The 12,631-nt window shown below is 40.8% G+C and overlaps 1 protein-coding gene and 2 long non-coding RNA genes across 3 annotated transcripts; all 3 read left to right on the top strand.

Moving 5' to 3' along the window:
• The first annotated feature begins 205 nt into the window (after window positions 1-205).
• On the top strand, window positions 206-1,581 carry LOC124256545. The gene is made up of 3 exons (XR_006892951.1): window positions 206-359; window positions 1,159-1,307; window positions 1,510-1,581. It is a non-coding gene; the product is annotated as an uncharacterized LOC124256545 (long non-coding RNA).
• A 1,985-nt stretch (window positions 1,582-3,566) lies between these two features.
• Window positions 3,567-5,237, top strand: LOC124256544. Its single transcript, XR_006892950.1, has 3 exons — window positions 3,567-3,703; window positions 4,806-4,954; window positions 5,166-5,237. It is a non-coding gene; the product is annotated as an uncharacterized LOC124256544 (long non-coding RNA).
• A 4,868-nt stretch (window positions 5,238-10,105) lies between these two features.
• LOC124256493 (forkhead box protein F2-like) lies at window positions 10,106-11,881 on the top strand. The gene has a single exon (XM_046690480.1). The coding sequence runs from the start codon at window positions 10,106-10,108 to the stop codon at window positions 11,879-11,881; it is 1,776 nt and encodes a 591-aa protein (XP_046546436.1).
• The last annotated feature ends 750 nt before the right edge of the window (window positions 11,882-12,631 follow it).

Raw genomic sequence — 12,631 nt, 5'->3', positions numbered from 1 at the left:
CGTCTGTCTTATCCACAAATGAAAAGTGCACAGAATGTAGGGACAAATACCGACATTGTCAAGATATTCATTCGTGAGAATACACAGATGTCGGCGGGATCCCGATAAGGCTGTCACGAAGACGCACACCACAGACACTGACGTCAGTAAAGTTAAGCTGTACTATGGGCTTGTGTAGATTTGCGTCTGTGATTGGAGTATCATGGTCTTCAATTTTGGTCTGGGGTTTCATATCGAGGCTCTTTGAAACTATTAAACATTATATAAGTACCACAAAAGAGTAACATTTTACACACAAAAAATAACTACAATGAAGTTTGCTGTCCTTCTAGTGTTCGCTGCTCTTCTCGTTGCCTCACGTATGTATTTCTAATGCTTTTCTAATTCCGGAAGTGACTGGGTTGTCTAACAGCTCACACGTCACGGTGTCCCCTACCCGCGGAGTCAGAAAGGGATTCAGTAGTAAACATGTGTGGGCATGGCACAGAGAAATCGTCAACGTTTCATCTGTTACAGCAACATTCAGGTTGTGGGGCAGCCGGGCATGATATGTCTGACAGAGGGAACTCATGATATTTGGGATCAGATCAAGGGTTAAGGTTTGCAAACTGTCTAACAGGAGAAACCAAATATTTACGAGATGAACATTTTCTTACGGATATCCAATATTTAAAATTTCTGCCTCTGATGCAGAGGTAAAGAACTTGAATTTTAGCTATTAAATGAATCGAGTGTTATAGTTTTAGAAAAATCATATGAACAGTAGCTTGTGAATAGACACGTGATAAAAGTTTGTTTAGGAAAACATCAAAATGGACATAAACCTTCGTTGTCGTGATATGATTGTAACAAGACGGGTCAAGCAACCATAATGCATATTCTGCATCGTAACTGTAACTGTAACCGTTTTCATTTACACATATTAGACATATTGGTTAACACGAAATGTATACTTCTTAATATATAATCCTATCGTGAGTGAGTGTGAATATACATTTTTATTAATACTCCAAGCATACGAAAGCAGGTAACACCAAACATTCACTCTACACTATATTTGCATTGGAAATCGAAACTGGGACTTCGCCTATACAAGGTGACCCCGCCACTCTTGATGGCAGATGATTTTTCTTACATCTAACTTAACGTGTTTGACAGAGGCAGCACCTGAGGCGTGCGGCAATGGTTGTGTTTCTGCCGGCTCTAACGGTCACTCCTTCTGTATCAACCTCTGCACCAACTGTACCGGCAACGTCAACTGCAACCATCACCTGGACGAGTGTGAATGCCATCCTCATGATGTTTAAGTAAGATTATCATTTCTTGTGTTTGTGTAATATCAAAATCCTAAGTTAAAGAAAACATACTTTAGTAATATTCTCTGTGATTTATACGCTTCTATTCTCACATTCACATGCGTAACAAGTTGAGTAAATGAGTTGTTCAAAATACGTAATTGCTTTGTGTAAACGAGACGGTAACTAATGAGTTGTTTATTTGTTTCAACAGGGTATGAAGTCTTTGGAAGAGCCAAGAAGCCAAACATGTAACATAGCTGACAAATAAACTTTAATAACATCACTTTTCATTTTGTGTTGTATTGAATTTAACTGATTCTGCACCTCATCGAGATCCCTTAGACTAGTTCAATGTAACAAAGGTCACTTGGTCAGAATGTGCTTTGGGTAAGGGTTCTATGTTTTCAAAATGTTTTGTTCACGGTGAACCAAATTATTCTCATACAAAGATACACGTTGTAACTGGATACGTTTTTTTAATATCACAAATTATAAGAAATGAGAAAATCGTACAAAAGGAAAAAGGAAGTAATAGCGACATGGATGGCCGTGTCCAATATATAACTTAGTTCTTTGATTTCCATATTCTGCTGCTTGAGTTAATGTATTTTGACCATTGTTGCACTATTATTAACAGAATATATCCGTTACTTTCAAATGTAATGAAATTATTGAAAATATAGCACTACGTTAGACGACATTGGTATGTTGATAGGTTACGTATCGCACCCTATTACTGTTCAAAATATAAAAACAATATCGGTTTTTAGTTAGTATTTAATGTTTGGTTTTGCCATTTGAATAGTGCCCTGAATAGATAAACAATAACTTGTAGATAGTTTGAACGTGTATCTTCATGCATATGTGAACAACACGTGCACCTGTTTGACACCAGTTGACTTTTATATTTTTATGTGGCTATGTCTCTTCTTAACTGCACAATGAAACATGAAAGAAATGCCCGTACTGTATGGAACTGTCAAAATAATGCTGTACGGTTTGGCCAAAGGAGGACATGGTATGATCGATATTTTGAGTCTGGTTAAGAATGTCCTGTTTTGAACCCGTGCATAGCGATCTTGTGTAATGTCCTGGGTGAGTGAGTCTGGTTTGATGTGTGTGATTTACCAGCTTCAAATCTTCTGATAGTTTGCACGAAATATGAATCTTGACACAGCGAGTCGTGAACTTTACATCATTTCACGTCTGTCGTAGAGAACCCCATGACAAATTGATTGACTTGGACGTGAAAATTGCTCTTCAGATTCCCAGAAAATTGATCATTTCAATGCCATTGATATATACTCCAGCAAAAACAATAAAACTGACTTACTGTACTTTATTTTTAAAAACCTGTTTGACCAAAGGTGGACATTGTATGGTTGATATGTTTGGGTACAAATCGGGTTAAGAATGACCTGTTTCGAACTCGTACATAACGATCTTATGTAATGTGCTGAGTGAATGAATATGGTTTTAAGCCGCTTTCAGCAATATCACAGGGGGAGACACAAGAAATGGGCTTAATACATTTTAACTATTTTAACCAAAGGAGGGCATGGTGTGATTAAAATTTGTAGTTGTAATTCTTGTTAAGAATGTCCGCTTTCGAACCCGTACATAACGATTTTGTGGACTGTGCTGTGTGAGTGAGTGAGTATGGTTTCACGTCGCTTTCAGCAATATTCCAGCAATATCACAGCGGGAGACACATGAAATCCGCTTAACACATGTTAACCATGTTGGGAATCGAACCCGGATCATAGTTGCTTTAACAACGTGTCTGTCATCATCGCCCTGTGATATGCTGAAACTTGTCTCCCTGATCTTGGATGAGATCTGGTCGTGCAATGTTGACGATAACTTGGCCAAAGTCTCAGTGCTCTGTGCTACGTTCAAGTGCCTGATTCTAACACCGATGTGTGTGATTCACTAGCTCCTAGTCTTCTGATATTTTGCACAAAATATGAATCTTGATTTTGATTGACTTGGGCGTAAAATCTGCTCTTCAGATTCCCAAGAAAACTGATCATTTCAATGTCATTTATATATACTCCAGCAAAAACAATAAAACTGACATACTGTAATTTACCTTTAAAAAATGTTATAAATTTTCTCTTCGAAATAATGTTACAAGCGATGCCTTTCATTTTTTCGATTGTTTGCTGTGTATTTTGTGACATGGCACCAGTGACAACATGTATATATTATCAACAAATGAAAAGTGAAAAAAATGTAGGGACAAATACCGACATTGTCCAAATATTCATTCGTGAGAATACACAGATGTCGGCGGGATCCCGATAAGGCTGTGACGAAGACGCACACCACATTTTACACACACAAAATAACTACAATGAAGTTTGCTGTCCTTCTAGTGTTCGCTGCACTTCTCGTTGCCTCACGTATGTATTTCTAATGCTTTTCTAATTCCGGAAGCGACTGAGTTGTCTAACAGCTCACACGTCACGGTGTCCCCGAACTGCGAGGTCAGAGAAGGATTCAGTAGTAACAATACATTGGGGAGGATGTGTGGTCATGGTTCAGAGAAATAGTTAAGGTTTGACCTGTTATAGTAACATTTAGGTCGTGTTTATCAGCTGGACTTCCTTGGGGCTATGCGTGGGACAGACCGTGATGGTCTCATGATCACGAGTGAAGCAAACTGTCTGACAGGAAAAAAACAAATGTTTATGATAACGAACACTTTCTCAACGCTGTTAATTATGTTAACCGGTAAAGAACCTTCATTTGTGTTTTATTGTGTCTCCAGTGTTATTATTTCAGATAAATCAAGTAATTCGTGAAGCCAGCGTAAATCCAGTTTCGTGATATAACTGTCACAAGACTGGCTTAGCCACCATTATGCATATATATGGAATCCGAGAAAGGACATTGTCGCTATGTCGCATTGTCGCCCTCTCAAAAAACAAGTAAAGTGAGGCAAAATAAACCAAGACGCGACACGCGACATTTCGCGTTTTGGTTAATTTTGCTTCATTTTGCTTCATTTTGCTTGTAGAGGGCGACAATGCGACAACGCGGTCCCTTCCAGGATTCCATACATATATCATGTCGTAACTCATAAGTGTATCTGTGATCGTTACACACTTCAGACATATACTTCTTCATGGAAATTCCTAACGTGGGAGAGGCGGTGTCGTAGCCTACTGGTTTAAACCTTCGCTTGTCACGCGGAAGGCCCGGGTTCGATTTTCCACATGGGCACAATGTGTGAAGTCCATTTCTGGCGTCCCCCGCCGTGATATTGCTGGAATATTGCTAAAAGCGGCGTAAAACTCAACTCAATCACCTTACGTGAGTGATTTACATTTTTGTGATATTCCAAACACATGCCAAGCAGGTGACACCTAACATGAACAGTGCACTACATTCGCATCAGATATCTAAACTGGGACTTCACGTATACAAGGTGACCCCGCCACTCTTGATGACAGAGGAAACTAGTATTGATGTTTCTTACAACTAATGTTATGTGTTTGACAGACGCAGCACCTGAGCCGTGCGGCAATGGTTGTGTTTCTGCTGGCTCTAACGGTCACTCCTTCTGCATCAACCTCTGCTCCAACTGTACTGGCAACGTCAACTGCAACCACCACCTAGACGAGTGTGAATGCCATCCCCATAATCTTTAAGTAAGGATATAGCAGCTTATCATTTCTTGTGCTTGTGTAATATCAAACACCTAAGTTAAAGAAAAAATAGTAAATAGTCTTTGTGATTAAGACGCTTCCATTCTCACATTCACATGCTTAACAACTATGCGAATATACGTTGTTCAAAATACTTATTTTTGCTTTGTGTAAACGAGATTGCAACTAATTAGTTGTTTCTATTTTTCAACAGGGTCTGAGGTCCATGAAAGGGCCAAAGAAGTCAAACATGTAACAGACCTGACAAATATACTTTAAAATGACATCACTTAAAAGTTATCATTTTGTGTTGTTTGGAAGAGGGGATTAAAGTTAATAACTACTGTCCTATGTTTCGCAAAATAGCTTTCCAATTAAGGATTGGTGTGTGTGTGTGTGTGTGTGTGTGTGTGTGTGCGTGCGTGCGTGCGTGTGTGTGCGTGCGTGTGCGTGTGTGTGTGTGTGTGTGTGTGTGTGTGTGCGTGCTTGCGTGTGTGTGTTGTGCATTTATCGGACGACAATCGTCACACATTATATAAAATCGGGAATGAACTCTGCGAATCGAGCCGGCTGTTATGGATGCCTATCTCGTATTCATGTGATAGACAGATTGGTGAAAGCACTGACAGTACAGCGATAAACGACAATATGTTCCACCTAGTCAGTGTGAATATGGCTCAACACTTGTGAATGTGTCCGGATTTTAGAATATCGAATTCGGGTTTTTGTTTTCATTTGCCTATACTAGCTCTTTGTTTTCACTTGCCTATACAAGCTCATGCTGGAACCCGTGAAGATCCAGGTTAAAATTGTATTTTATGTATACGACCTAAAGCCTTCTTGACCACATTTCAAACTGGATCGCGTAGTTATTGTTTTACGCCGTATCAGCAATCTTAAAACTGTTCGCTGCCATTCGTGGCTACAAGGTTTGGGTAAAGCAGGGAGGTTGTGATCTTAGCATATACCATAGCAGGAGTATTTACATGATCCAAACCGGGTTCTATTGTACCATTCCACAACGAATGTATGTCTCAAAGGTTCAGATTAAACGAACCCGTGAAGAATTGGTCTTCAGCAATCCATTCATGTGGTAAGAGGCTACTAATGGGATCGAGAGATCAGGCTCGCTGACGTGTTGGCATGTCAACGTATCCCAATTGCGTAGATCGATGCTCATGCTGTTGATCACTTGATTGTATTTTCCAGACTAGGTTATTTACAATATTCCGCCATATAGCTGGAATACTGCTGAGTGCGGCGCTTAGGCAACAAACCAAGCAAAATCCTTGTTGGAATTCATAATACCCACTCCTTCATTGGTTCCATGGCAGGGAGTGTTACTGTGTACAGGGGCGGATGGGTAGCCACGTGGTTAAAGCGTCGAAGACCCGGGTATGATTCTCCACATGGGTACAATGTGTGAAGCCCATTTCTGGTGTTCCCGCCGTGATATTGCTGGAATATTGTTTAAAGCGGCGTAAAGTCACGCTCACTCACTCCAGGAATACATATTTTGTGAACATAATTGCTGACACCGCCAAATGCTTAATTAACCATATTGAACAAACTTTATGGATAACAACTTCTTTTATTATGTGAGAGTTGTCAACGTGCAAACACCTAGTTGCGGGTACAGCAACGTGCAGTAAACTTGCACAAAGTACTGTGACTATGTGTCCCAGTCCACCCAACTGTGAATGGGTACCTCGTTAGGATGAGAAAGCCACAATAACTCGGTGCGCCCAGTGGCAGCAAGAGTTGTATACTCCCCAGGGAGTTGAGATTGATAATACGATGTGCCGTTGAGATTGACATCCAATGATCGAGGGGAAAATACCAGCGCCTTGAGCATGCACCAGTTACTATAATAATAAAGAATATTATAATAATAATACAAGAATCTGTACCGACGCACCTGATGATACTTAGTAGTGGCATGCATGGAAATTTCGATACAGATTCAACATTGTCAGCGGTACAAGAATCTTTATCGAAACGTCGCACACACGTAATAAAAGAAGTTGTTATCCATAAAGTCTTTTCAATATTGTATTCCCAACTTCTAAAATGCCACTCAAAGACGATTAATTAACCGTCTCACACAACCGTGAACATCGTTGTGTCTCCTTGTGGCAGTTTCGAGAAGACGTCCTCTCTAGGGTTTAATTCAGATTAATTATCCGTTTAGTGTGACAAGAAAGTATTCATCAAAAAATGACGCTTAGCCTCGGAGATCTCCTGTCTAATTACTGGAATGGAATGCATGCAAATGAGCACTGTGGTGGGCATGGATCTATTTCACCGTTCTTCAACTATATAATGAGGATATATTTAGCGTCTATTTACCAGGGTTGACTAAAACAACAACCTGTCTCGCAACAACATTGAGACAATCTGTTAAGACAACATACGTTAATCAAAATGTTTGTTTAACTTTCGAACAGTATGTCAGATAAATACTCGGGAATATAAACAACTATTGTGCGGTTAAACGGGGTATTGTGAATCAATCATTTACTTTCACAGTTTTATATCAAATATATAAATCCCTGTATATCAACGTGTTGAACTAAACCTTTATAAATTTTCGTCGAATCTTAAATATAATTCAATCGTTTTATTTTGCTTACAATGATGAAGTGAATTTAAAACAGTATAGAAACAAAATTAGGTATGAATAGATTGTTCAGTTTCATTTGGAAAGCTATAAATAGAAAGTGCACATAGAAAATGCATCAGATTCCGTCTTTCTTCACAAGAATGTACACTGCGATTTTGAGTATATATGACCCAAACAGTGAATATGCTAAGACCCGTGAAGATCCGTATTAGAATTGGTCTTCAGCAACCCATGCTTGTCGTAAGAGGTGACTAACGGGATCAGGTGGCCAGGCTTGCTGACTTGGTTGACACATGTCATTGTATCCCAATTGCGTAGATCGATGCTCATGATGTTGATCACTGGATTGTCTGGTCCAGACTCGATTATTTACTGACTGCCGACATATAGCTGGAATATTGCTGAGTGCGGCGTAAAACAACAAACAAAGAATAAGGTGAAACAACTACACAACGGACGCACGACAGATGTTCAACTACATAAAATAATAACTGACACCCCAAGTTCAGATATAATGACGAAGTAACAAGGCTTGTGCTCGTTTCACTGTCAGACTCATCACGACAACGACAGTTGGCAATTTTACGCTATCAAACACATGGAAACATATCAATGGGGTACAATTATACAATGTATATAACACCTTTATCTTTTATGGATACGCAGTACAAGACAGTATATTCAACATCGAGATCACAGACAGCAGCTGTGAAGCTATCTATCAGTGAGTGAGTTGGGTTTTACGCCGCTTTTAGCAATATTCCAGCAATATCACGGCGGGGGACGCCAGAAATGGGCTTCACACATTGTACCCATGTGGTGAATCGAACCCGGGTCTTCGGCCGAGCGAACGCTTTAACCAGTAGGCTACCCCACCGCCCGAAACTATCTATCAATTATCGCCAGTGTTTGATTGAAATCTACATCTTGTCCATATCCCAGCACAGTGTACATGACCCCATGATACAAACATAACATGTTTCCTATCATTCACGATCATCAAGATACAATTGTATACATATACAATAATTCGTTCATATATATTTCCGAAAATCCAGCTACATGTGGGGTCAAATGTCAATAACAATTTGTTTCACATTTACCCGAGAAAGTTTCTTCCATCAAGATGCAAGAAAACGAGGAATACTTTTTTCTGCGTGCAGACCATGATACACCATCTGTGGTCATCTCGGGGAAATTATGACTTTTCACTTTTGTTACTTATCTACACTTTGCTGAAATGGTTTCACTCTGAGGAGTGTGGTCAGTCCGACGAAAGTGTGACGCGGCATGCGGTTCATGAAGCATGCTTATTGCATATGGCCAAGTAACACATTTCAATAGGACATGGCGAACCACTGTAAACGCGCAACTGCATTCACGGAAAGAGTTCCTCCAGTTCCCACATCCCAAATGATATAAATTAATATATACTAGAATTATTAACAAAACCTCAGAACTACTAGAGAACTCACAAAATAACTAAAAGCTAAAAACTTAATTACAATATATAGGGTAGAACCACGTTGTATTATCTCTGTTAATCTGCGGAAGAAAGAAATGGGGGAACGGAAGGAACTCTTTCCGTATTGAATATATAACCAATATATATATTTATATATACTATACATCTACACATATATCATATATACCTATAAATTACGCGTTTCTTGAATTTTACACCGTCTTAGATATCAAATATTGAATAATACCAACTTATTGATATTGTCCGTAGACACAAAAAAATGTTTATAAGATTTAATTTGATTTCATTACGTTCTTTGAGATTGAATAAAGCTAATTTTAAATTGGATTTTAAACGATAGCTTTACAAACTTGGGTATGTGACTGGATAAATATGACAGAAATTAAGTTCACCAAAAAGTCAAATTATCCATTCTTAAAGATGACTGCACAAACCTGACATGTCACACAACAACGCCTTATAATTACGGTACCAAATATTAACATGAGACTCAACTGTCATGAGAAAATTAGCGGAATGGTCAACAATATTAGTTAAGTGTTAATGCTTTTCTTGGAAATCCGACGTCGCTGATCTAGTCAGAAATTAAAACAACATCTCAATCAGCATAAGACGTGTGGCAGCACAAAACGAGTTAAGATCGTCTTCGTTTTGATTGATTGACGGCTATTGACAACATTAACCTTTCAATCAAGGCAATCAATTAAACAATAGGGCCACCCAAACACGGCATTATCACGACAACGACCCTCTTGAATGAGAGTACCCGTGTTTATATAGGAAAGCTCGTGCGTTGTAGATACTTGTTAGATAATTAGGTCGTGGCGTTTTGATTGTGGGCAATGTAATTAGTCGGAGAGCAAGTGGCAAGTGAGTAGGTATAGTTGTGACAGGCAGTGAGAGTTGGGTGTCACCTGGATTTTCTCAGTGCCTCATTAGAAATGTAGTCAGTATATAACCCCCCGGCTGACGACACAGTCAGCAAGCTTCTCAGCTACAATTTGAGAAATATCAGTCACAGTTTGACAACACAAATCACTACAAAATGAAGAGAAAGTTCACTGACACCACCTTCAGCGAAAACCTGCCTTCGAAGTCCCAGCGAGTCCACTGCCACCACAGTGCCCCTCAGGGATCCACACCGCTACCCCTCGAGGAGAATACATCGTCTACCCCGAACTACAACACTTCTGTGGATTTACGTCGCGTTATCGACGAGTTTGTGGCCATTTACGAGCGTTTGGACAGTTCTGATGATCCCCTGGTGAAACCCAACTACTCCTACACCGAACTTGTGTACCTAGCTCTGCTCCGGTCTCCCAACTTCTGCCTGCCGATAAATGAAATCTACAAGTATATCCAGACCAAGTTTCAGTTTTTCAGGAGAAATACCCGTGAGCACTGGCGTAACGCTGTCCGTCACAGTCTCTCCAAGACTAAATGTTTCACCAAGATCGGAGTCCGTCGCGGCCCCAACTCCTCCGGCACATACAACAGATCTATGTTCCTGTGGACCTTCTTTCCCAGCAGCATCGTCAACTTCGCCCGTGGTGACTACCGTTCCAGTGTCGATAAGGAAAGCGGAACCAATACACTCAGGTGGGGATACTATCGTATTAATGCTGGTGAGTTCTGGGATCGTGTTTCTCTTTCGTTGGAGACAAAGATGACCACATTCAAGGAAGCTCTTGCCGCGTCCCCAACTCAAGCCCAGATTTTCGAGGTACAGTTGTGCATCTTGCCCGGAACTGAGTCTCAATACACAGATCAACGCCAATCAGCCTCTCCTGAGACCCACCCTGCCTACCGCCAGAGCTCACCCCCCTGTGTAAGCATACCCACGTCGTCAAGCAGCCCAGCATCCACCCACTCTATTGATGGAGTTCACCATGTCATGCCAACATCAGTGCCACAGTACCATCAAGCCCGAGCGACCCATAGTCAGGACAGCCCTACCCTCAGCTTCAACAGCAGCACCAGTCCATTCTATCAAGCCAGCCCTGCTTTACCCTCAACGACCCAGGGGCATCAGTACATCGCCAGCCCCGAGCACGACAGCCCGTCCTTCCAGCATCAGAACCCAACCCTGGCCCAGTCAACCCCGAACACCTGCCTCCACAAACTGTCCGGAACAGCGAACCGTAGCTTGTCTTGGGAGTCTTCAACAGACATCCTGTCCTGTGCTTGGAACGCGGTAAACTCCACCCCCTGCGACAACTCCGACAGCGACCTATCCTCCAACTCCGAGTGCCGTGACAGCGGGGTCAGCACCGACACCTCCAGCTCGGACAACAGCTACCTCCACGCGTTCATCGGCGGTCGGCAGTTTCACTCACCACCCCAGAACGTCAACATGTTCAGCCCGTCGTTTAATCCCCAGCGTTACCAGTCAAACAAGATGTCGTACACCGCCCACCATGTCGACGCCCACCCCCACAGCAACCCCCGGGATACTTTCACCGACGTCCAGCTCCTACCAGACGCATCCCTCTCGTCCCTGTTCGATCTGGCATCAAGTCACCACCAAGATTATTCAGCGTTCGATTTCCTCAACCAGGATAACTGTGCGGTTAAACAGGAACCTGACAGTGGTTACGCATCATCCTTCGGACATGACAGTTATGTGGCGTTAACACACAGTTTCGTATCCAGCGGTACACCTGTTTCGTCATCATGCAAATACAGCACCCCGTCCGCCACTTCCGCTACGGCTGCGCACAGCTTTCTTCCGGAGTGCGATCTCGCACAGTTTGACTTTCTGCAAGGACTGGATGTTTCAACCCTTGCTTCTATAGACAATCTCGCCAGTTACAGTCAGTGAATTTACTCTGAAGGAAACCGATGACTGTTATTGTTAGCTACAATATCAGTACGTGTGTTTGATATGACATCGGTACATTCTTGAAGTGCTTCCAAGTGAGCCAGTGTTTGTTAAGACATGTAAATTATTAATGCTGTGTACATAATCATCATGAAAGTGCTACTTACTATTATTATTTTGTGTATCATCATGATCATCCATGACCGATAACAATAAAAATCAAAATGTAATCAGATCTCTTTGTTACGTCATATTTATAAGACAACAGCTGTGATATTAACTAATATACATCGTAAGCTGCTATAAAAATATCAACATTTAAAGTTAAAGTTTGAAGACTTTACTTTTGTATCAACGGGTGATCTACTTGTAAATATGTATGAATATATTGTAAACCTTGTGCTATGTATATACTATGCAATGTGAAAATACACTTGATGAATTGAAACTTAATCTTGTTTGTGGCCTTTTTAGTATTTCCAGTAAAATGTTGAATGGCAACATCCTCACAATGATATATGCGACAGACACGCCAAATCTTTAAAACCATTCACACAATATATGAAAGTTAAAATGTTACGTTTATAACATTCTTTCGTTTAAAGTCTCCATAAAGATGATCATTTACAACTAAATATGCAAATTTCCTATTAAAGGACAAGTGAGAACATTTGTTTAGCTTTTTGTCGAGAGTTGGAATAAGGGATGGAACATTAACCTCAACGACATCAACGGCAGTTTAAATTGTTG

This window comes from Haliotis rubra, unplaced genomic scaffold (assembly GCF_003918875.1).
Source record: "Haliotis rubra isolate DU_JTF1 unplaced genomic scaffold, ASM391887v1 Scf63, whole genome shotgun sequence".
NCBI classification, from domain to species: domain Eukaryota; kingdom Metazoa; phylum Mollusca; class Gastropoda; order Lepetellida; family Haliotidae; genus Haliotis; species Haliotis rubra.
This window is presented reverse-complemented; position numbering and strand designations above follow the sequence as displayed.